The 26,318-nt window shown below is 38.8% G+C and overlaps 1 protein-coding gene across 1 annotated transcript in view; it reads right to left on the bottom strand.

Annotated features, from left to right (window-relative positions):
- The window catches only part of LOC137241573 (uncharacterized), a 266,619-nt gene that overhangs the window by 54,238 nt on the left and 186,063 nt on the right, over positions 1-26,318 (bottom strand). Inside the window, exon 6 of the mRNA XM_067769140.1 lies at positions 13,773-13,986. Coding sequence (XP_067625241.1) covers positions 13,773-13,986 — 214 coding nt within the window. The remainder of the gene's footprint in view (positions 1-13,772; positions 13,987-26,318) is intronic.

Raw genomic sequence — 26,318 nt, 5'->3', positions numbered from 1 at the left:
CTTTAAAATTATTAAAATTTTTGGTTTGCCTTAGACAGCGCTGATGAAGCTGTCTCTACTGTTGATTGAGGCGTTTTGAAGGCTATTGATTGGAAATGGGTTTTCAATAGTAAGGTAATAAGGTTGTGTTTTAAACACGCTCTTGAATGCTTTTTAGTTGTCTAAATTTAGTTTTGATATAATTTTTGAGCATCATAGCTATTGAAACGATCAATATTATGAATGCGAAAAATAAAACGACTAACCAAACGTCGGCGATTTGTTCTTCAACTGGTGGCTCATATTTAACTAATCTTGTTCTCTGCTACTTTATTTTCAGTATTTCCTGAATTTTATTTACCTATTTCATAACCAGTTATGGCTATCATAATGCCATTTGCTAGCTTTTCCACCAAGACATAATGAAAAATTAAAAATTTCCTTTAATAACTTTCTTTTTTTGAGAAAATAAACTAATTTAAGCTTGTAGAGTTTAAATTGTTAATTTCTACTCTCGTTCAAATGAAAATCGAAAACAGCTGGTTCGTTTCGTTATAATTATTTATTAATCTTGTTCTCTGCTACTTTATTTTTTTCCTGAATTTTATTTACCTATTTCATAACCAGCTATGGCTATCATAATGCCATTTGCTAGCTTTTCCACCAAGCCATAATGAAAAATTAAAAATTTCCTTTAATAACTTTCTTTTTTTGAGAAAAGAAACTAATTTAAGCTTGTAGAGTTTAAATTGTTAATTTCTACTCTAGTTCAAATGAAAATCGAAAACAGCTGGTTCGTTTCGTTATAATTATTTATTATTATTCGCAAAAATGTCTATATGTTCACAAAAATGTATTTCCACAGCTAAAGTAAAACGCCGATCGCAAAACGAAATGATTGAAAATTAAGAGTGCGCAGCCTTTTTATAGTCTGCGCCAGAGCAAAATTATTTTAAGGCAATCCTGGACACCATTATCAGATTTTAGTCGACGGGGAATCCCATAACGGAGAAATATTTCGTCAATTAACGTTTTTGCACAACATTCCGCGGTTGCTTCTTTTAGAGGAAAAAGTTCTGTCCATCGTGATCCACTGGAAGCCATCGTGGGTTTTTGGTAGAGGGCCAAACAGGTCAACCGCCACAACTTCAAATCGTTGATTGCTGCTGGTAGTTTGAAAAAGACCCATAGGTTTTAAATTAGTTGCCTTATACCTCTGACACTCTGTGCAAGCTTTGACATGCTTTGCAAAATCAGTTCGCATACCTGGCCAAAAATATCGGTTAGCAATACGATGAATGCTTCTCTCTATCCCATAGTGGCCGGCAGTACACTCATTATGGTATTTCTTTAAAAGTTCCTCGCGTTCTTGCTGTGGTATTACCAGTTGAGCGTCTTCTCTATCATCGTTAGAATAGCAGAACAATACCCCATCAAACAGAAAATAACCTCTGCTTGACCAAAATGTTAAATTATCGTCTTCAGATTCAATTGACGATATAATCTTTTTTAAGTACTCGTGTTTCAATTGATCATCACGTATTTCTTTGGAACTCTTACGAGGAAAGTCTATTTGAAAAGCACATAGATAGTTTTGTTCAATTTGGATTTGATTCTCATCACTTGTCGGACGGGATAGCATATCAGCGAGGGAGTTGGTTTTTCCAGGGGTGTATTTCACTTTGAAGTCATACTGTTGAATTTGCAATGCCCAACGTGCTAGCCGACCGGAAGGTGACTTTATTGTAAGCAACCATTTTAAAGGTTGATGATCTGTTACCAAAATAATCTCAGAGCCTTCGATGTAGCCGCGAAACTTTGCACATGCCCACACTATCGGTAGTGTTTCCCGTTCTGTAGTAGAATAATTTTTCTCAGCTGATGATAATAATCGGCTCGCATATTCAATCGGATGTTCATTATTTTCCTCCCCCTGGAGTAAAGCAGCTCCTAACGCATAAGCGCTAGCATCGGCTTTGATATAAAACGGCATATTGTCTTGAGCCTGTTTCAATATACGTGCTGATGTTAAGGCTTGCTTAAGTGATTCGAATGCTTCCTTTTGCCTTACTGACCAAGACCATTTGACATTCTTTTTCGTAAGCTCAGTTAATGGTTTCGAGATTTCGGCATAGCCACTTATGAATCTCCTGTACCATGAGCACGTCTGAATAAATGAAATTAATTCTTTAACATTTCTCGGTTCTTTTCTTTGGCTAATGGCGGCTGTCTTCTCCACATCAACGCATATGCCATCAGCTGTAATAACCTAAATACTTTACCTCGTCGCAACAAAGTTTACTATTAGCATTATTTACCCGTAGGCTAAATTCGTTTAATTCAGAGAGGACAATGTTAAGATCTTTGAGGTGCTCTTCAAAAGAAGACGAGCACACGATCAAATCGTCTAGATAAACTAATAGTTGAACCTTGGGAATAGAAGCCTTAAAGCGGTCCATGAGACGCTGGAAAGTTGCCGGTGCATTACGCAAACCGAATGGCATTCTTTTAAATAAAAATGTTCCAAAAGGAGTAATAAAAGAGGTTTTGTAAGAGTCCTTATCATTTACTTTTATTTGATAATAACCACTTTGCAAATCTAAAGTTGACATATATTTAGTACTTTTTGCTGCATGTAATATGTCATCCATACGTGGTAACGGATACCTGTCAGGTACGGTTACTGCATTTAGCTTCCTGTAGTCAATACATACTCGGACTCCGCCGGTTTTCTTTGGCACCATTACAACGGGGGATGCCCATGGTGATTCACCTTCCATGATAATATCAGCATCTATCATTTTTTCAACTTCTGTTTTTAGCTCACGTGTTTTCGCAAAAGAAAGACGTTAAGGTGGACTAAAAATTGGTATATGATCACATGTGTCAATTTTGTGTTCTGCGTACGGCGTTGGTTCAGAAATGTCGCCAAATGCTTCTGAATTGGCGTGAAGAACTGCATCGAGCTCCTGCTTCTGTTCACTTTTGAGACTAATCCCATCTGTGGATTTCAACAATTTAAAATCGAATGAACCCAGTCTTACGAAGTCATCGTCGTCATCTCTTTTATTATATATCAAACTTGGAAATAGAGATGGTCCTTTCTGCCTCTGTGGGGTTAGCGCATCAGCTGGCAGTGAATCTTTAAATATGGCTTGGATCGAACCTGGCGAATAGTCATTTCCTGGTATATCTGGACCATAATACTCAGGATCTGAAGCACGTGACTTTGGAGGAGGGTTGTTAGCCGGAATCTTGCGCTTAGGGGTAATAATACGCGCTACTTTAATGGTTTCGATCAGATTTACTGGTACGTTTTCACCAAAATCGAATTGTTGCGTAGGGTTGTCTTCGAAATACCAATATTTCTGCCCCATGTTTATTACGAAATTTTCTTTTTCGAGAAAGTCGGCTCCAATCAACGTGCGATTACAGTCTGCCTCTGGCAGTATTATGAATTGGATGTTTAAACACCGACCGCCAATTACGATTTTGCATATAGTTGCCAAACATTCTTTCCTTGACACGATTCCATCCGCTAAAGCGATGTCACAAGTAACTTTTTCATACTTACACCCCTTGAAATCCATGACGCGTTTGAGGTTAGCGCTTGCCACACTTGTACGAGCTCCAGTATCGAAAAAAGCTTGTCCCGGTACACAGAACAGCTCCACATTTACCACTGGTATGTTTCTACTAACATTTACGGGGGATATTGCGTTGAAATTCACCACCTTACCAGATGACGGTTTACTTTTATTGCACACGGTACAGTTTGCGCATGTTACGCCAGGTGCATTGCATCCATAGCATGCAAACTTCGGTTTGACAGCTATTGCAGCGGCAATTGTAGCGGCATTTGCGTCAGACGTGTCAGATTTTTGCTTTTTAAAGCAAGTTTCATGCGTATGTCCCTTTTTATGGCAAAAAATGCATCGGGAAACTTGATCCTGTACCTTTATCGAGCTTTCACGTTCGCTTAAAAACAATTCTGTTTCTCGCGCTTCTTTGAGAAGTTGCTCATATGTATTTACCTTATGACGGCTTACTCTCTCCCGGATAAAAGCACTAAGCATGCCAAAAACCATATCGATTTGATCAGCTTCTGCTGGAGCGTTAGGTAATTGAGCGAATAATGCTCGCTTTTTCCGGATAAAGGTGTCCGTCGGCTCGCTTTTCTGCTGCTTACATTCGAATATGTCACAATATATTCTCCATGCCGGTTTTGCGGGACAGAAACTTTCGCGTAGCAGGCGAACTATATCCGTGAATGTGGATACTTGATCCTTCATACCGCGCCACCATTCCGCAGCATCACCCTCGAGCAACATAGGCATTCCCGTTATTGCGTCGGCGTCGTTAATTTTTTCTACCATTTTAAAAGTAGAAATCGCTGCGATGAACTCTTCGACTTTGATAGGGCTCCTCTCGCCATTGTACCGAGCTTTGCAGGTGCTAAATGTACCCACACGTGTATTAGGGTTGTTCATTGACATCAGTAGCTCCTTAAATTGTTCATTAGAGAGGGACACCATTTTGTTAAAACGTGGACTTCTTCGTGGTAAAATTTTGAAGAAAAAAATTCAACCGCTTTGTTGGGCGCCAATTGTAGAGTTTAAATTGTTAATTTCTACTCTCGTTCAAATGAAAATCGAAAACAGCTGGTTCGTATCGTTATAATTATTTATTATTGTTCGCAAAAATGTCTATATGTTCACAAAAATGTATTTTCCACAGCTAAAGTAAAACGCCGATCGCAAAACGAAATGATTGAAAATTAAGAGTGCGCAGCCTTTTTATAGTCTGCGCCAGAGCAAAATTATTTTAAGGCAATCCTGTTAAGAAAAATGTTATACAATGCCAATGCAAAAGAAAGAAAGAGACAAACATAGTTCTTCAGTTATACTACTATTACTATGGTAACGAAAGTTTTAAAGTGAAAGGAGTTGCCATACAGTTGTCTTATAAAATATTTCAAATATGTTATGCTACGTTATCTTGCTACGTTACAAGCTTTAATAAAATTATTGATTTTATTCTTTATTCTTAAAATTTTGTTTTACATTTTTTGTTTGTAAAAAAAATTATTATTTTTTTATACCATATTCATTTATATGCTATTTTTAAAAATAACTCATTAAAATTTTTTTTGTTGTTTTATTTGTTTTGCCTAAGGTTCTTAATTTGTTGTCTTAATTTTAGTTTTTCTTCATTATTAACTGCTAGATTTAGTAATCTATAATTTATAGCTATCCCCCTCTTCTTTCTATATTGTCTACCTCCTTGTTTTTGCTTTTTCCTCTTTGACGGGCAGGAATTTTAATATTGTAACGAATTTACTTGCAAATCCTCTTATTTGCAATCCTCTGCTAAGTTCGAATCACTAAACTGTTGAATAAATAACTCCAATATTGAATGATGGAAAAATGGCCTTTATTAAGTACTTCACAATAACACTCAAACTGTGCAACGAATAGCTTAATAACCAAACTGATATCTTAAAGGAAACTGACTTTCAAAATAATAGTGCTATTGCTCGCTAGATATCGTCTTACTCGTAACTGCTTGACAATTCAAATCAAACTGAATTACTTCTTACTCGCTGGCGCCGCTTTTATAGTTTACGCTGCATACTTCTAGGCTCTTCGATTTCCAGAAGTTACTAGTTGTTTCGGCTACAAAATCGCCAGCCACAACTACGTGCACAAATTATTGCTCTCTCTTGTGACAACTCAGATAAGGTATATGCATGTGTTTGTAGTTTACAGTCTCCCGCACACACATAAGCGTATAAGTAAATTCATCGGTGTGTGACATCTCATCTCTTGCTGCCTTGTATGCAAATGTTGCTCGTCGGAATGTGTACATATGTGTAGACGCAATTATTTATTCGTTTATGTAGATACATAATGATTGAATTATTGATGTGCATTCACGTCACTGCTTAGATCGGCTTAGAGCTGGCAGCACTCCTTAGTTTTGCTAATATTCGTAACACTGCCCTCCACCTAAGTCTGATCGTCCCGATCAGACAAATCTCTCGATCTAAACGCTGCTAGCATCGCCAAATGTACCACTCTTCTACTCCGTGGTTTCTCAATGCTTTGTATGCGGTAGATGGTATCACTGAGCTTCTTCACAATCTTGTACGGGCCTTCCCAACTGCACCGAAATTGGGCTGGGACACCTTTCCGCCGGTGAGGGTTGTTTAACAGTACCAAATCTCCATTCCGGAAACCTTCCGAATTATTTTCCCTGTCGTACCTGTGTTCCATCTTACTACTCATTATTCTGGATCGTTCTCTCGCACTCTGTTGCTTGGCCAATGAAGAACTACTTTGTAGAGCTTGTTCTTGACCGATTGGCTTCACATACTCAGTATCGTTCCGACGTTTCCCAACAAAAGTGCGCGCTGGCTTGAAATCATCCTTGCATTCTTTCTGAAAAATTCTTTCAGTGAATTTAGTGCGTCCATTAGGGTTTGTTGATGCCGGTCTTTTCCTCGCAGGTACTTTTAATTTCGCTTTATTTGGCACATTCGATCCATCAACCTTTGCTCGATCTACTTTCCTTGACTTTCGTGGTCTCTGTCGAATCTCCTCGACCAGCACTCGCTTACTGCTGAACCCTTTTTCCAAACTGAAGTTAAGTGGCACATCTTGGTTCTCATAATGCATCACCCTTCTCTGCATATCGATCTTGATGTCATGGTCAACCAAGAAATCCACTCCCAATATAACTTCATCAACGATCTCCGCCACAACGAATTTGTGTAGAACCATGACCTTCCCAATTAGGACTTCACATATTACTTCTCCCTGAACTTGGTTATATTCGCCTGTGACCGTACGCAACCTCGCTCCAGGTAATGACTTTATTCCCCTGTAGACCAAATCAGATCGAATCAAGGAATGAGATGCCCCCGTATCTACAGTCAGTACACGCTCTTTACCATCCACATTCCCTCTGATGGTAAGACTGCTTGATTTCCTTCCAATCTGCGATACAGATATCACAGGACATTCAACAGCCGGGGCAAGTTTTCGTTCTTTACTTTCGACACGCACTTGCTCATTTCCGCCAGCTTTGCGTTTACGGCCACCCACATTGTTGGAACTATTAGGACCAAGATCGCAATGACGTGCAATGTGACCTGGGTTGCCGCACTTGAAGCATTTGACTGCATCATTATTCTTCTGCTGCGTACCCTTCAATGCTTCCAAAATTGCGTCTACCCAGTCTGGCTTTTCCACTTCCACGCGATGAGCTTTGTACGCTGGCTTACTCAAAAGTGAGGCTGTTTCCTGAGTCAGTGCATGCGATACCGTTTCAGCAAACGTTAGTTTTGGATTCGCATATGTAGCCCGCTTCGTTTCCACATCTCGTATGCCATTTATGAAACTCTGGATTTTTACCCTTTCAGTGTATTCCACGGGTGCGTCTGCATTTGCAAGATGAGCCAATCTTTCAATATCTGAAGCAAACTCCTGCAATGTCTCATTTGCTTTTTGGTAGCGGTTTTGCAACTCAATTTGGAATATCTGTTTCCTATGCTCGCTTCCGTAACGTCTCTCTAAAGCGCTCATCAATGTTTCGTAGTGGTTCCGCTCGTACTCTGGGATGGTCTGTAAGATTTCCGCGGCAGGCCCTTTCAGTGCCACGAACAGAGCTGCAACTTTATCTTCAGCATTCCATTGGTTCACTGCTGCGGTCTTCTCAAACTGTAGCTTAAAGACCTGAAAAGGAACAGAACCGTCAAAGGATGGTGTCTTTACCTTTGGATTACTCGCTGAAACAGCTGGGCGGTTTAGTTGTAACTGCTCCATACGACCTTTTAACGCTTCTATTTCGGCATCAATTTTGTCCTCGAGTTGTAAAATTTTTGCATCCTGTTCTTCCAGTTTCACAAAGAGCTGCGATGATACCTGTTCCGAAATTTGTGCCGACATTGCAGATATACGTGCCTCTTGCGCTTCCAGTTGAGACGCCAAATGTGTCTTCTGTTCTTCCAATTGTGATGTTATACGGGTTTCCTGCGATTCCAGTTGGGATACCATATACGTCTTCTGTTCGTCAAGTTGTGAAGAAATTTGTGTTTCCTGTGCTTCAATCTTCGATGTTATTCGTGTCTCTTGGGATTCCATCTGTGATGACATATACGTTTTCTGTTCTTCTAGTTGAGATGACATATACGTTTTCTGTTCTTCTAGTTGAGATGACATATACGTTTTCTGTTCTTCCATCTTGGATGTTAAACGTGTCTCCTGCGATTCCAGCTGAGATGCCACTGTCGATGTTTGAGCAGTTATTGCAGCCAATATCATGTTCAAGTCTGTGCTCGTAACTGTCTGCGATGTTTCGTTTTTCTCTTCAATTTTTGTTGTTGTTTCGTCCCCATCAGGATAAAAGACAAACTCGTCCACATCAATTCCTTGCGATTCCATTACCTCTCGTAGCCGTGCTTGAAGTTCGATCTTATTCCAGTTGTATTTAATCCCCGGTTTTCCAACTCCTTTTTCAGTTGCTGGATCTTCAATTCACTGAACTTTGCCATGTCCAAGTTGTATTCCCAATCTTCGGAATTTATTCAACAATTCCTCTTCTGACACCAATTGTAACGAATTTACTTGCAAATCCTCTTATTTGCAATCCTCTGCTAAGTTCGAATCACTAAACTGTTGAATAAATAACTCCAATATTGAATGATGGAAAAATGGCCTTTATTAAGTACTTCACAATAACACTCAAACTGTGCAACGAATAGCTTAATAACCAAACTGATATCTTAAAGGAAACTGACTTTCAAAATAATAGTGCTATTGCTCGCTAGATATCGTCTTACTCGTAACTGCTTGACAATTCAAATCAAACTGAATTACTTCTTACTCGCTGGCGCCGCTTTTATAGTTTACGCTGCATACTTCTAGGCTCTTCGATTTCCAGAAGTTACTAGTTGTTTCGGCTACAAAATCGCCAGCCACAACTACGTGCACAAATTATTGCTCTCTCTTGTGACAACTCAGATAAGGTATATGCATGTGTTTGTAGTTTACAGTCTCCCGCACACACATAAGCGTATAAGTAAATTCATCGGTGTGTGACATCTCATCTCTTGCTGCCTTGTATGCAAATGTTGCTCGTCGGAATGTGTACATATGTGTAGACGCAATTATTTATTCGTTTATGTAGATACATAATGATTGAATTATTGATGTGCATTCACGTCACTGCTTAGATCGGCTTAGAGCTGGCAGCACTCCTTAGTTTTGCTAATATTCGTAACAATATCTTTTTCTTTCTTGTTTAACTTGTTCCGTTGCCGATATTCTTTGATGGTTATTGGTTGCGGGCCTTGCTTGAGCGTTGTAGAGATTTGAGGAACCTTTCAACAACTTTGGGAGAATTTTGTGTTTCTTGTTCGACTTGTATTACATATTTTTTGAATACCTCGTCGATTTCCTCTTTTGTTATATCATCCATAACCGGAGAAAAGGCTTTAAAAAAAATCTATGTTTTACCTTAAGCGGGTGAAAAATGTGATCACCACTCTAATTCTTTTGCAAAGTTCTTATTAAAATGTTTATTGGGCATTCCAATTTACTCCATTGAAAAGGATTTTTTTTCTAGTTTCTACGTAGTATTTCTAAGTTCCTTTTTAAAAGAGAATTTACGTTTTATTCTTAACACAGTTTAAAAAAAATCCTAAGCAGAAATTAAAAATTTCTGCTACTGGTTGAGCAACCGTGAGGTTGCCAAAATTGTTCTTATTTATACTTATTATTTAAATGCTGCCAGTCATGTTGTTTGTTTATTGCTGCCATTCAAACTGTTTGTTTATTACTGCCATTCAAATTGTTTGTTTATTACTGCCATTCAAATTGTTTGTTTATTGCTGCCATTGAAACTTCAGTCTGCTTGTTATCAAGCATGTATGGAAGGATCGCCATATATAATAAAAATGTAAAAAACTTAGTTTCTGGTTTGAAGTCCAAACCAACATGGTAGACTAGTACTAAAAAAGTGAGTTGCTGCTGGCGAATTTGAGGAATTATGAAGAAAAAGAATTATTTGGACCGCTTGTGAAAGTGTTAATTGTTCGTATTTTGGAAATATTTTTTTTTCGATGTTAGTAGTTAAAGGTTTGGTATTTTATTTTTTTATTTTGTGTTAGTATCGCTCTAATAAGAGTATTCCAATCTCCTTTTTTTCAATACGCGAATTTTTTCTTCTTCACCGATTTGGTGTTTATAATATGTATACAATTTATGTACTGCAGTGCGCACATTGTTGGTTCAAAATTATTTTTGGTAAATTTGCATTGGAATATAGGCGTTTTCCCAGCTGACATGGGAAGGTTCGTGTGATCCTTTTTAGTCATAAGCGTTGATAATTGCAAATAACCTTCTAATGGCACGAGTGGCTTCACGTTAATTAAAGCGTAGTCCTCGTGGTGGAGTTGAACCACAACGACTGTCGTCATTCGAGCCATCGAGTTATTTGGAATTGAACCAATTTCTGACTAGGTCGGCTGCAAGTTAATTGCACCCAAAACCCTGGGGCACAAGGATCTAAGCATAAAAGTTGCCTTCTGACCAATGTTATCTTAGACGTTTTTTACGTCAGTTTTGTGGAACTTTTTTCAACTTTCGGTAACAATAGTTGCGTTTCTGTTCCCAGCGACAGCTTCTTCTTTATAAAGAGAATTTCGTTTCGGCTATATTTGTTTATTTGTTTGTTGGCAATCAGCAACTTTTCCCCTGTTTCAAAGGAACGCGGTGTTGTGCATTTAACGTTCAAACTCGCATTTCTAAAGATGGGTTTGATGGTGAATGAGGACCAAACGAAGTACCTGCTGTCATTGAGCAAAGAGTCAGCGCATATGCACCTTGGCACCCGCGCTACTGTTGGCAGCCATAATTTCGAAATAGTAAAAAACTTCTTTTATTTAGGAATCAGCATTAACTCTAGTAACAACATAAGCTCTGAAATCCAGCCAATGAATGCTACTTTGGACTAGGTAGGCAGCTGAGAAGTAAAGTCCTCTCTCGGCAAACGAAAATCATACTCTACAAGTTACTTATCGTATCCGTCCTGCTATATGGTGCAGAAGCATGGAACATGACAACATCGAATGAAGCGGCTCTGGGAGTGTTCGAGAGAAATGTTCTTCGAAAGATTTATGGACCTCTACGCGTTGGCGATGGCGAGTATCGACGAATATTTAACGATGAGCTGTACGAGCTTTAGATAGTCCAGCGAATTAAAACGCAGCTGGTGCGCTGGCTAGGCCATGTTATGCGAATGAAAGATGACGCTCTGGCTAAGAAAGTGTATGGGAACCTGCCTATGGAAACAGAGGAATAGGGCGGCCCCGCTCCGCTGCAAGGACCAGGTGGAAAACGATATAAACTCCCTTTTTGTGACCAATTGGCGCCAGTTGGCAAAGAGAAGGGCCTGGCGCGCCTTGTTGGACGGCCATAACCGTTTAAACGGTTAAGCGCCAATTAAGTAATAAAGCTTTTTCTCGGAAATCCTGCTAGTTTATTCTTGAGATCCGGCTGAGGAGCACACCCGCTGGTTTTCGTTTGATAACAGATTGGACAGTATTGTTGTACCTGTTCACTGCAATATAAATGCGTTCTTTTGGAGTAAGTCCGTTATATTCAACCGAAATACAGCGATATATTTCAATCAATGTTGAGTTTAGACGCTCAACCTGACCATTAGTTTGACTTCGTTGTGTAGGAATCGGTAAATCTCTACGCCAAGGGATCGAATATAATTTAGGAAAAGGGGAGTAAAATCCCCTTCCGATCCATAACTAATATTTTCGGCGGGGAGAAATAGTGGAGAAGATCAGTAAGCTCTATTCGGATGTGAACGGAAGATTTGTTCTTTATTGGGAAAAGCTTGACAAATTTCTTGAATTTATCAATTGCACTAAGATAATTTTTTTTTTGTTGTGTAAGATTTCGCAGGGATAACTTGGTATTGGAGTAGATTGGAGGAACGGTTTTTCCGGATGTCTATCGTACTTGTTTAATTTGCAAGTATCACAGTGCCTAACGTAATCTCGGATTTGCCTGGACACTGAGGGAAAATAAAATTGCTCGAGTATTTGTGCTTTATTCTCACGGGAATTTCTCGATTATTTCGTAAACCCTGTCAGGAACCGGAACATCTTCAACCACCCTCTGGGTTATTCTAAGCCGGTATCGTTGGAAGTTGTTAATGAACACGGTTTGAAGCGAAGCGAGAAATATCTCAGGAATTTTTATCCCATTTATCACATTTGGGTTGAGGCGCTCCCTTAAAATAGTAACCAATGCGGAGGTATCCGATTCAGGCAATGGCAGATAGTGTCCGCTATAGCCCGGATAAAGAAGCTCCAGACATTGTGGGCGGTTGCCGCCTCTGAAGATTATTTGGTTTTTAAAAACGTTAAGGGGGGCCTCTACATGTGGTATTAAATCCGAATTATACTGATCTGCTGAATGCATCGTGCATTGAGTAACAGTGTCAATTTCGGGTTCTCTATCAAGTCCAGCACTTGTTTTGGGATCCTGTCCTGAAACAGGTGGCGATTAAATACCGATAAAATCAGTTAGCATATTAACTTCGGTTTTGAGACGAGAAAGAGTATCGGCGACTAAGTTCGGTTTTCGCGATTTGTAAATTATTTCACAATTCTACTCCTCTATCCTGTCCTGAAACGGATGGCGATTGAATAATGATAGAATCGGTTAGCACATTAACTTCGGTTTTGAGACGAGAAAGAGCATAGGGCGACTAGGTTCGATTTTCGCGGTTTGTAAATTATTTCACAATTGTACTTCTCTATCCTGGACTTCCAGCGTTTAAGTTTAGCATTGTAGCTTCTGCAACTCAGAGAAACCGCTAGTGGTTGGTGATAGGTGTATATTTTAATTTTCTTGTCACCGTATAAGAAGAGCAGCATAATCTGTATCCTCACGGATGATGCAATATAAAAAGGTCAAAGAAAGAACAGACCTTCTCGCTTCTAAAGGTTTAAAATTTAAAAGAAGTAAACGTGCATTATATTAGGGGAGAGGGCTAGTAAATCTAAGTGATCGCAGACAGTATTTAAGAAAAACTTTTTGAACTCGCTCAATCCTGTTAATTGCAAACTGTTGTAATGGTCGCCAAATGATAGTGGCATACTCGAGATGAGATCGTACAAATGAATGTTCACTGGTGCGCCAGTCGCTCCTTTGGTCTGCCAACTTGCGCCAATTAGTCACACCAGGGGACTTTAAGTCGTTTTCCACCTAGTCCTTCCAGCGCAGTGGCGGCCGCCCTCTTCCCTTTCTCTACTTCCATAGGGGGGTTCCGATGGAAAACACTTTCTCAGCGGGAGAGTCATTTTTCATTCGCATAATATGGCTTTGCCAGCGTAGCCGCTGCATTTTAATTCGCTGGACTATGTTGATGTCTGCGTAAACTCGTACAGCTCATTATTAAATCTTCTTTGGTACTCGCCATCGCCAACGTGTAGAGGTCGATAAATCTTTCGAAGAACTTTTCTCTCGAACACTCCCAGAGCCGCTTCATCTGATGTTGTTGATGCTTCTGCACCATATAGCAGGACGGGTGCGATAAGTGACTTGTAGAGCATGTCTGATGACATAAGTACATAAAAATAATGAGCATTATAAAGAATACACCATTCAAATAATATCTCTTATAAAATTAAGGCCTGAAACCATGAGACTTTTGGTCATATGAAATAAGCCTTATATAAGATTAAATTTTTTTGTGGGTTCTTCACTCACCGAAAATGTTCATTGTGTAATATTCAAAGCTGCCAACAAAGTTGTTTATTATCAGATGTCGCATTAGCAGCTGAACACCTCCATCCATTATAAATACTGGCACGCGGTCTTTTATATTGATTTTGGCTTTAAATTTCTGTGAATCCGTATTTATTTTTGTTTCGCGAATCACCATAACTGAATCTCCCTTATTCCGTACTTCCATGTTTTTTTCCTATGGCAGAGAAAATGTACATTGGGATTTTAAAAAGATTCGTGGTCATACACTCAGAGAAAAACGCCGTTTTAAAATCCAGCACCACCGGTCTCAATTCAAGTTTTTCATGTTCTTGCTTTTTGTTCTTGGAAAACGAACGACCTCTTCATAAAACAACAACCTTGTTCTTGAACTGATACCATTTTCTTCAAAAAAGAACGGCTGGTCTTAAAATATGAACAAATGTTCTATTAATGAGAACGATGTTCCTAAATTAAGTACAATGTTCTTAAATTAAGTTGAAGAAAAAAGAAACAGTACAATGCGTGTGCACTACAATGTTAAATACAACATTGGGCACAAGCTATCAAGCAGTTGTAGTGGCTCAGCAGCTATGATGTTTCGGTTGCGATCGTGTGGCGCGAGTTCGATCACCGTCAAACTCTGAAGTTTTTAAAAATAATTTTTGTATGTTCTATTTTTCTAACTCAGGTAACAGGTAATTCTCAAACTTGTTATGAAATGTTTTAAGTATATATTCAGATTGCATAAATAACAAGAAGAATTTCTCAATAAGAGAAATATAGGAAAAAAATGCATATTATGCGTTTTTTTCATCTTTTTGTTTTTAATTTTGTTATTCATATTTTTTATTAATGACAAAAAAATTATTATTAATAAAAAAATTAATAAATCGGTACTAATTGAAAAAATTACCTTCCCACTCCCCCAAAGATTAACCACAAACCGTTCTTGAATTCAGACCGAAAAATGTTAAATCGACCACAAATCGAAGCATGAAAACGAAAAATCTTAAATCAAGCCCAAGTAGTGATTGAAATGAGCACAGAAGGTTCACACATCAATACCAAACTGACCACAAAATACGAACGGTGTGCTTGGACGAACTGTTCTTAAAACAAGCCCATCGGTCACGAGTTAAGAAAAAACGTACTTAACATACTTGTCAACGAATGTTCTTAATTTTGAACTTGTTTCGTTCGTTTTTGAACGATTTTTTCTCTGAGTGTACAAGTTAGGGAACATGACTCCAATGAATTTTAATGCACAATGTAAAGCGGATTCTAAAATTATTGCAATCTGATTTTTTTTTTAAATTGGAGGTATGTGAATTGGTCCCACACACTGAGCGGGCTTACAATTTCACGGGCTCATATTACTTCGAGCTCGTTATTACATTAGTGTAAAGTAGTTTATAAACAAGAGTAAGTAGTTTATAAAAAGAGAATTCAAATGAAGAAATTGCGTTTTTTTAGAAACTCTAATTTTCATTATTAAACTTTAATTGGCGATCCTGCCACAACATGCAAAAAAACACCTGTACAAAAGTTATTCGTCCTTAAATAAAAAAAAAAGTTTAAAAATAACTACTCCTAAAACGGAAATGGGAAAAAAATAAATGAAAAAATCAATCAGAAAAGTCACTAAAAAAATTGCGTTAGAAAAAATTTATATCTATAAGTACCTTTAAAAAGGAAAAAGGGGAAAAAATAAAAAACAAAAGTTGTTACTCGTATGTGTCTTCATATACCTCCGAAGTATTTAGTTGCTCCCAGTGTAAGTGTATACTTTGTTCGAGAGATTACTGTTTGAGTGGAAAATATTAACAAGAAATAAATTTGTGCTATATTTGTGAAAAATCAACTAAACAACAGAGTTGTGCTCTGCTAAACAATCATAAAATTCAACAGAGCTCCGCCATCTTTACTGAAGATCCTGTCTTCACGCCCCGGGCAAAGCAACATCAAAATTTGAGAAACAAGTTTTTTCAATTAGAAGAAAATTTGTCTAAGCGGGGTCGCCCCTCGGCAGTGCTTGGTAAGCACTCCGAGTGTATTTCTGTCATGAAAAGCTCTCAGAGAAAGCTCATCTGCCTTGCAGATGCCGTTCGGTGTCGGCATAAAAAAAGTAGGCCCCGTCCCGCCAATTTGTAGGAAAAATCAATATGAGCACGATGCAAATTGGAAGAGAAGCTTGGCCTGAGGTTATCGCGTCTTACATTTATTTTTATTTTTTTTTTAAATAAAAAGTAATCAAATATATACCTACGCTCAGGCGCGGATCTACACCGGGGGGGGGGGGGGGGGGGGGGGGTAGGGGAATAGGGTACATTTCCAGGAAAAGTTACAACGTATTATTAATATTAATATAAATATAAAATCAAGCTAAAAAAAAATCGAGTATATAAAATTCTTGTGTCACGGTGTTAGAGGCACAACTCCTCCGAAACGGCTGAACCGATTCTCATGAAATTTTGTGAGCATATTGGGTAGGTCTGAGAATCGGCCAATGTTTAGATCAGGACCCAAATATTTTTATACTGCAAACACGGCCATTCTAATACATAATTTATTTAGTGCAAATACATTCTTATATACTTTCATGTACTGCACATCCACATACATACACATTCATGTATGTTCACATATATGCAACACTAACACGGGTAACTGAGTTTTCCATCGGATAACAAATATCCTTTGGAAATCCCCCGCACGATCTCCGGTTCGACAACACGGAGATCACTTTCCATTTTGCTGTTCAATTTCAACCACGAAGGAAGAAGGTCAACTGTTGCGGTGCCGCCACATCACAATTTATACTAATATTGAAATTATTTGTGTTTTCTTTTCCTTTCAATTATATTGGACCTCCGCGCACCGAGCGTTCTGCGAGGCCAACATTTGGTCCTTCGGCCTTAACATTTGGTCCATCTCACCAAGTTACAAGCGACCTAACAATATACAGTCCACTCACTATAATTTTGGCACATAATACAATTTCGTTAATTCAACAGTAAGACCTTCGAGATTGAGCAGCATTTGAAATAAAAACAAAATCATCTTTGCAAACCAACTACCAAGCACAGATAGCGGCAACAACAAACAAGGTACGTGGTTATAATTTACAGCGCACAATTTTTTTAAGTGAACATTTTTTTAAAGTGAATTAAGTGTTAAAAAGGCCTTTTGTTTATCAGCATTATCCCCCCACCCGCGGTAAGGTTCTGCTGACACAGCTTAAGGTAACATAGTGCAGCATTTTTAGTAGAGATAATTTTAATTTTAACTTAAACTGCACTATTTTCGGTTTCACAAAACCATACATTCTTTTTAGATTCGTGGTTTGTTAATTTTCAACAACAACAACAGCACTTCACTTTGGTTCACATAACCAACAAAAAATTCACTAGTAATTTTAACTGCTTATATATTGCTTATTTTTTTTTTTACGCTTTGCCTTATTTTTTGCGGCTTAACATATATTGGAGTAACACAACGAAGTACAGGTTTTTTGTTGTAAAAAATAACCATTATATCTGTGTGGGTAGCGAATCGGCGTTTTTTATGTACATCCGCGCATACAAAATTACACTAAAAGAAATAGATAGTGAAAATTTAAAAAGTGCATTGCATTTTAATCTGCTCTTGGTTTTGTTGCCCTCCTTTCTCTAGTTCCCTTTTCAGTAGTTTGGCTAGTTATACGAGTCAGTGGGTTTCTACCACCGATCAAAACGCAACTGAGGTTTTCTACCTTACTTGCGGTACTTAACACTAGCTGAGCAGAGAGGGCAACAAACCTCAAAATCTTCCGGATTTCTATCTGTATACATATCCTAAGTCAAACTGGATGCATACACACTTTTTGCAGGCAACTGTAGAATTCGAATCAGATATCGGTAGCGTGACTGATGTCGATAAACACACTCTTTTCTTTCAACAAGAAGAGTTAAAAAATATGTGGGTAGAAACCAAAAACGCTTATGACGCGTTAATCTCCAAGGGTTTGTCCAAAGAAGAAATTAAAGCCATAAAAAAGAAGCATACGCTTTCTATGGCTAGTTATTTTAAATGTATATCTGCTATGTCGGCTCAGACAGAGACCCTTAATAAAGCAGAAACAGAGAAAATTTACCAGCTTGCCCAAAAACAGACTGATCGCAAACACCATCTTTGCCTCCATCCATGTGATACAGAAGTCTTCAAGGGTTACTATTTGTCTTGGCCAACATTCCGAGATATGTTTACGGCCATTTACATTTCGAACGACGATATCTACCCGATTGAGAAACTATATTACCTCAGTCAGAAAACAAAGGGGGAGGCCAACGAAATTGTTAGCAACGCACTTGTTACAAACGAAGGGTTTCGAACACTCCCAAAGCCGCTTCATCTGCTGTTGTCATGGTCCATGCTTCTGCCCCATATAGCAAGACGGGTACGATAAGTGACTTGTAGAGTATGATTTTCGTTCGCCGAGAGAGGACTTTACTTTTCAATTGCCTACCTAGTCCAAAGTAGCATTTATTGGCAAGATTGATTCTTCGCTGGATTTCAGTTCTGATGTTGTTGGTAGTGTTGATGCTGGCTCCCAAATAAATGAAGTCTTTTACTATTTCGAAATTATGGCTGCCAACGGTAGCGTGGTTGCCAAGGCGCGTATGCGCTGACTCTTTGCTCGATGACAACAGGTACTTCGCTTTGTCCTCATTCACCATCAAACCCATCTTTACCGCTTCTTTTTCCAGTTTGGAGTAAGCAGAACTAACAGCGCGCGTGTTTAGGCCGATGATATCAATGTCATCAGCATATTCCAGTAATTGCAGGCTTTTATAGTATATTGTTCCAGTGCGATTTAGTTCTGCCGCTAGTATAATTTTCTCCAGCATCAAATTAAAGAAATCGCACGATAGGGGGTCACCCTGTCTGAATCCTCGTTTAGTTTCGAACGGCTCGGAGAGGTCCTTCCCAATTCTGACTGAGCTGATGGTATTGCTCAACGTCATTTTGCACAGCCGTATAAGTTTTGCGGGTAAACCAAATTCAGACATAGCGTCATATAGGCAGGTCCTTTTTGTGCTGTCGAAGGCGGCTTTAAAGTCGACGAAGAGGTGATGTGTGTCGATTCTCTTTTCCCGGGTTTTTTCCAAGATTTGGCGCATTGTGAAAATCTGGTCGATGGTAGATTTAGCAGGTCTGAAGCCGCACTGATAAGGTCCAATCAGGACCTTATATGCGATATTAAGAAGGCTGATTCCACGATAGCTGGTGCATTTTGCAGTATCCCCCTTCTTGCGGACTGGGCAAAGAACACTTAGATTCCAACCGTCGGGCATGCACTCTTCCGCCCATATTTTGCTAAGAAGCTGCTGCATGCGCCTTACCAACTCCCCGCCGCCGTACTTGAATAGCTCCGCAGGTAATCCATCAGCGCCCACGCCTTTGTTGTTTTTCAATCTGGTTATTGCTATTCTAACTTCGTCATAATCGGGCGGGGGGACATACATTCCATCATCATCGATTGCGGGATCGGGTTCTTCATCTCTGCGCGGTGAATTGCTGCCTCCATTTAGGAGAGCAGAGAAGTGTTCCCTCCATAATCCAAGCACTTTCTGGACATCAGTTACAAGGTCGCCGTTTTCGTTTCTACAGGAGTTTGCCCCGGTCTTAAAACCTTCCGTCTGTCGCCGTATTTTTTGGTAAAATTTTCAGGCGTTATTCCTGGTGGCTAGCAGCTCAAGCTCCTCGCACTCACGCCTTTCTGCTTCTGCTTTTTTCTTCCTGAAAAGGCGTCTCGCTTCCTTTTTCAACTCACGATAGCGTTCACACATTCCTCTTGTCGCGCTCGCTTTTAACGTAGCCCTGTAGGCAGCGTCCTTTCTTTCGGTTGCAACGCGGCATTCTTCATCGTACCAGTTGTTTTTTCGTGGTCGCCGGTAACCAATTTTTTCCTCGGCGGCAGTACGAAGTGCTTTGGAGATATGCTCCCACTGCTCCTGTATTCCTTCAGGATGAGTTGTGCTCTCAGAGAACAGGTGTGAGAGTCGAGTTGCGAAATCAATGGCAGTCTGTTGTGATTGAAGCTATTCGACGTCTACCTTATCTCCTCTTTATATTAAATTTCGTGTTTCTGCATTTGAATCATACGTAGAAAATGGATAAATTACACTTGCGAGTGATCAATTCATAATTTCTACTGAATACAATAAATAAAAATTTCTATATTCGAATCTGTTCGAAAATTTAAAATTTGGTTATTATTTTTGCGATTTAATTTGTCACAAAGTTTCCTGCCACCCAAGAAAGTTTCGCGTTTTATAATGAAATTTGTGGATTTCGGTAAAAATATTGTAGTTGAAAAAATGTTCGTTGCGAAAAAATTCAAAGCTTTCGAGTTTTGAACCATTTTCTTGCAATTCGTAATTATTTTGCAATATTTTTCAGTAAAGTATTCGTGAAAACAGTAATTACAAACATTGAAAAAAAAAAAATTGGAACGGATCATATTCCACTAAAACACCCATATTGGTGTGAAAAAAATGTTCGCTATGGCAATACCATAACCGCGTAAATGAAATGTCATGTAAATGACAAAGGCCCCATTACTGATACTTAGCATAGACTTGACTTGACTTGGCAACTTAGCCTTGATTATACTCCACTTAGCGCACACAATCTTACACCATAATCAATAAATGTCAATTTGTCAAAATGAAATGGAAACAAACAAATGGCATCTCAAAATGTAAACGTCACTTAGAACTTACATAGAAAATCAAAATTCAACAGACTTCTAAGCCAAGTTAAGCGTTGCTAAGTTTTGAGTAATCAGTAACATGCAATGTTCATTTAGCAGATCTGTAAGTGAAAGTTCTCAAGCCAAGTCAAGTCTATGCTAAGTGTCAGTAATGGGGCCTAAACGCGAAATGTAATTACATAATAAACATGCCGGTAAGTAAACATAGAGGAATTTTGTAATTTACATTAATTGTATGATTTGACTAACTTGTATTTACTTTTCTTTTCAGACTATGCCAATTAAATGATGTCCCTGTGTGTACATATGTATATACACTATGCTGAAGTAAACCCAAGAAGGGATTTAAGTTGAAGTATTACCGGTCGCTGCACAGGCAGCAACAACAAAGAGTAGGCAAGAAAATACCTTAAGGACTAATTAATGGAGTGCGTCCATCAGGTTTGCATATTTTAATTGATTAGGAAATCCGGAATTAAATGCTTTGTGCACAATTGTGTTATTTTGAGTGAAAAATAGTGCTTATTTGTATTGTTTTTGATTCATTTGCTGTGTCTCAGGATACCCTACAAAAAATGTTGTAAGTTATTATGAGAAATAAGGAACAGCAAATAAACTCTAAAAATATTATTTTCGATTCCGGTTTAAAAGAAATACATAAATTTGTTTGCAATTTCAATGCTACGCATTATTAATACTCTGAACGAGTGGTCGGTTTATACCCGATTGCATGTGAGGTTTATACCTACCTGCGAATTTGGTTTTTAATGAAAAATAATGGAATTTAATAAGAAAAAAATGCGTATGTATTGTAGTTGTCCAATTACACCAACTTGACGTGAAATTTTGTCAAGTTGTTGTAGTTGTACCTTGTAATTGAAACATTATTAAACCGTTATGTATTTAGGTACATTTTGGTAAAGAAAATAAAGATGGTTGATTTTTGAAATGAAAATGGCGAATTGAATTTATTTTCCTGCAGCTTATGGACGTAAACGTGGTAAACTGTTTGTAGATTATTGTGTAGTTTTCCTTGTAGTTAGTTAATGTTTTTAATTATTATTTTTTTTTTCATTTCTTTGGCGAATAAATAACACATAAATAAGAATTAGGATACAAAAAAAAATAAAATAAAAAAAAAGTATGTATGAATTACAAAAAAAAAAAAAAAAAAAATCAGGATTAGCCTGGTTTCATCGGACCACTTGAGGGCAGTGCGCTGCCACAACCTCCGAGAGAAAAAAAATAAGCTTGGCTATCTGGGAGGGTTTATTGGAATTTATTTTCATTTTCTAAATTCTGATTTTCGATTAATTCCTTTTGAAGTTTCTAATTTTCGATAAAATTTTTATTTTATGCCGATAATTCGAAGGGGCATTACATATTTTAAAGAAGTGGAATGTCCTAATTTTAAGTTCGGTTTGGTCATCGGTGTATACCTCTCCACTTGTTTCATTGGCTGGTGGAAGTAGAACCAGGTTGGCCAAGGGCCTTGTAATTTGACCTTTTTCAGTCGTGATGTCGACAACTTGTACAAGGTCGTCTGGTCCCGGGTGGAGTTTGACCACTCTTCCAAGTCTACATTCGTTTGGAGCTACATTGTCGTCTTTCACAACGACCAAATCCCCCTATTTTGATGTTTGCATTCGGGTTTTTCCATTTAACCCGCTTTTGCCTTTCTAAGAGACATTCTCTTTTCCATATTTTGCAAAAGGCTTGATGCAAAGCCTTTAATTTATACCACCTATTGACTATGGAGGCAGGATTCTCATTGGAATCTATTTCTGGAGGAGCGAGAAGATGTCCGCCTACCAGGAAATGACCAGGTTCTAAGTCGATCGATTCGTTCGACGCTGGACTTATTGGTCGCGAGTTGATGCAAGCCTCTATTCGACATATGAGGGTTGTGAATTCCTCAAAGGTATATTTATCCCTGCCTGCCACTTTTCGAAAGTCGCTTTTGATACGTTTTACTCCTGCTTCCCACTGACCTCCCATATGAGGAGAGGCAGTAGGGATGAAATGCCATTGCAGAAGTTGATGAGCATATTTAGACAATGCGTTTTCATGCGAATCAGCTATAAATGCCTTAATTCAGATCTAAGTGATCGTGAGGCTCCGACAAAGTTAGTCCCATTGTCGGAATAGATATTTTTCGGACATCCTCGCCTGGCGATAAATCTGGAAAATGCCGCGAGAAAGGTTTTGGTGCTAAGGTTGGTTGTGGCTTCCAAATGTATGGCTTTCGTAGTTAAGCAGACAAACAGACAGACATAACCTTTCGAAATTCGACACCCTCTACCTCTATAACTTTTTATGTCGAATGGTCCTGCAAAATCTACCCCTGAATTAGTAAATGGTCGGGAAAATGTGGTACGTTCTTTGGGAAGGTTACCCATAGTTGGGTTTGTACAGGCTTTTTATAGATTGTGCAGACCTTAAAATTGTGAGTGATGGATTTTATCATATTTTTAACCCTAAGAGTCCAGTATTGGGTCCTAATAAACCTAAACATTAGTTGATTTTCTCCATATAAAGAGATTTCATGGATAAACTGAACTAAAAGGCGAGAAAATTTGCATGTGTAAGGTAGGATTATTGGATGGCGTTCATTGTATGGTAGGTCTAGAGCCGCGCGGATGCGACCACCAGTCCTTATAATGCCATACTTGTCTACGAAAGGGTCAAGGCAAGCACTTCGCTTTTACAATCTACTAGCTTGCCTGACTGCAGATTTTTGTATATATGTGGGGTAAAACTGTTGTTGCGACATCTTAACTAAGCGTTGCGTAGCGATTTCGATTTCAACTGATGAAACCAGATACAACGTTTTATTAAAATAATCTTTTGTCTTTGGATGAGTTCTTTATCTCAAGACATAAAATATCACCCTTAAGACTCTGGCTAGGTTCGAAAATCTATCCAGAATATCAAAATTCGTTTTGGTCGTTACTGCATGTGCTTGCACTTGTTTCTTCTCGATGGTTTTGTTGTAAGTTATATCTTGTGTAGACCATTTTGAGATGTCTTCTTGTAACCAAGAAGGTCCCTGCCACCACAAGGAATTGTTGACCATTTCATGTGCTGGGATTCCTCTGTTATCCATATCGACTGTATTTGATCCCGAATCCACATGACGCCAATTATCCTTTCCGGCCTATTCGACGATTTTCGTGATACGGTGTGCTACGAAAGTTGACCACGAACAAGGTGGCTTTCGTATCCAAGCCAGTACAATCGTGGAATCGGTCCATAAATAGGTTTATGGGTTCCCTAAATTGAGATTTGCTGCTAATGTTTCCATCATTTCGGCGAGTAGCACTGCTCCACATAATTACAATCGGGGAAGGGAAATGGTTTTTACAGGAACTACTTTAGTTTTCGCCAATAGCAAATTGATTTGAACTTGGTCGTTTGATTCGAGGCGGAGGTATATTGCCGCAGCATACGCTTTCTCCGCTGCGTCGCACGGGTCGAAAAGTTTTGCAATTGCTGATAAATCGTTCTTGTGGTCAAAATCTCATAATTTTCCATGGGCTTTGCGATGAAGTAAAATTCATCCTTATATGCATTCCACCTGATTCCTAGTGCCTTCACTGAACTAGCGTCTTCGAATTCTAGGAAATCTTTGTTAAGGAGATGTTGTTTAGGGATATCCTTTAGTATTTGGTCAGAATTGGCTGTCCATTTTTTTAGTTGAAAGCCGGCTGATTGCAATGCTTGAGATATTTGATCTCTGGCAATAATTGCTGATTGGATGCAGGGTCCACCAGCAAGAATATCATCCACAAACATGTATTCTTTTAGAAATGTGGATGAAATTAGAAAGGTGTCTTCGACGTCGTTTGCCAATTGTAAAAGTGTCCTTATTGCTAGATAAGGAGCACAGTTAACCCCGAATGTCACATTGTTTAGTTCGTAAAGGATGACAGGGCTTTCAGAGCTAGTACGGAATACTATGCGCTGGTATTTGGTTTGGGTAGGTTGTACCATAATTTGTCGGTACATTTTCTCGATATCGCTGTTGAAGACATGTTTGTAAAGTCTCCAGCGAAGTATAAGAATAGTTAGGTCAGCTTGTAGCTTAGGACATATATACAAAACGTCGCTCAGACTTACTCCGTTTGCGGTCGAGCTAGAACGCGAACTTTCGTGGAGGTACTTTCTTCCTTGATGACGGCGTGATGAGGTAGAAAATAATGGTCAGGGGAGTCTGGAAGCACACAGCTGTTGATCCTTGACATGTGCCCTAATTCCTCGTATTCTGACACAACTCGCTTTTACTCCGTTTGTAAAGTAGGATTTTTCGCGAGGCGTGTCTCGATCCGGAAGAACTGAGAGCATGCTATTTAAAGAGAATGCCCTAAGGATATATTGGAAGGAAATTCTCGTTTAAAAGGTAATGAGACTGTGTATTCCCGTTATTATTCCTAGTGGTGGTACTTCTGTATAATTCCTCGCAGTATTGTTCGTCCGCATTAAAGCGTTTGTTTTTAGGCGAGGCGTGTATCGTTCCGGAAGAACTGAGAGCATGCTATTTAAAGAGAATGCCCCAGGGATATATTGGAAGGAAATGCTCGTTTAAAAGGTAATGAGACTGTGTATTCCCGTTATTATTCCTAGTGGTGGTACTTATGTATAATTCCTCGCAGTATTGTTCGTCCGCATTAAAGCGTTTGTTTTTAGGGATTTCTTCGAGTTCCCAAAAGGCGGACAATTGCTTATCCAATGATAGGTCACTGTAATAGGAGACGATTTCTTTTGGTTGCTCTTGAATATCTGTACGGCATGTAAGTATCCAGCCGAAACAGTTTCTTGTGCTAAGAGCGTACCAAGTACATTCTTCTGCAATCCGTTCAAGGTGATTTGAGGGTAAATGTCCCCTCCAAGAACTAGTTCCACTGGTTCGTTGACAAAGAATCTTTTATCTGCCAACTCGAGATCAGAGAATGATTGTCTGGTCATCGCACTGATCTGGCATGTTGGAAGATCTCCTCTAAGCTTTGGCAGGATAAGAACTTTTGTGTTCAAAGAAAATAATGGGCCAATTAGTAACCGCAACTCTATTGAAAAATACTCTTTGACCTGTGCAAAGAATGAGTTAGTTATACCGGAAACTTGAGCGCGAATTTTCTTGGATGGTAGGTTAATTCGACGTTTGAGACATTCGGTAATAAATGAACATTCAGAACCAGAATCAACCAGAATCTGGCTGAAAAATTGGTATTGTTATATTGTATGTTGATACGAGCGCTGCCTAACAGTACACTAGTGGTATTATGCGCATAGCAAGATTTCACATTGGAGGTTTGTTCGTCATTGGACTTTGAATTTTGCCTCTCTCGTGCTTGTCGCGATGTTGAAGGGGTATCATCGTCCTTACTTGCATGAACTGCTGCTTTTTGCTGAATTTTTTGTATATGTAGGAGCGTGTTGTGTCGAGAATGGCATGTACTACAGTTATAAGAACTAGTACATTTCGACACAGTATGTCCAGAAGGCAAACAAATTCAGGCAGCGATTGTAAAAGGTTAATAAAAGGGTAGTCGGTTTTGTGAGTGGCAATGAGCGAATGCCGCTTTATTCAAATATAGTCAGCTTATTTATACTAAATTATTCTGAACATATTCTAACATACATATTTACTTTAAGTATACATATTTACATACATATTTACCTTGAGCATACATACTTACATACCTACATACAACTCGACACAAAATACGTACCTACACATCTGTGTTGAGCTGTGACTTCTATGGGAAATGCAATGTCAGCAAATTTGCCGGAAT

Source organism: Eurosta solidaginis, chromosome 2 (assembly GCF_040869045.1).
Source record: "Eurosta solidaginis isolate ZX-2024a chromosome 2, ASM4086904v1, whole genome shotgun sequence".
Taxonomy (NCBI): domain Eukaryota; kingdom Metazoa; phylum Arthropoda; class Insecta; order Diptera; family Tephritidae; genus Eurosta; species Eurosta solidaginis.
The sequence above is the reverse complement of the archived record's forward strand: the minus strand, read 5'-3'. Positions and strand labels throughout refer to the sequence as shown.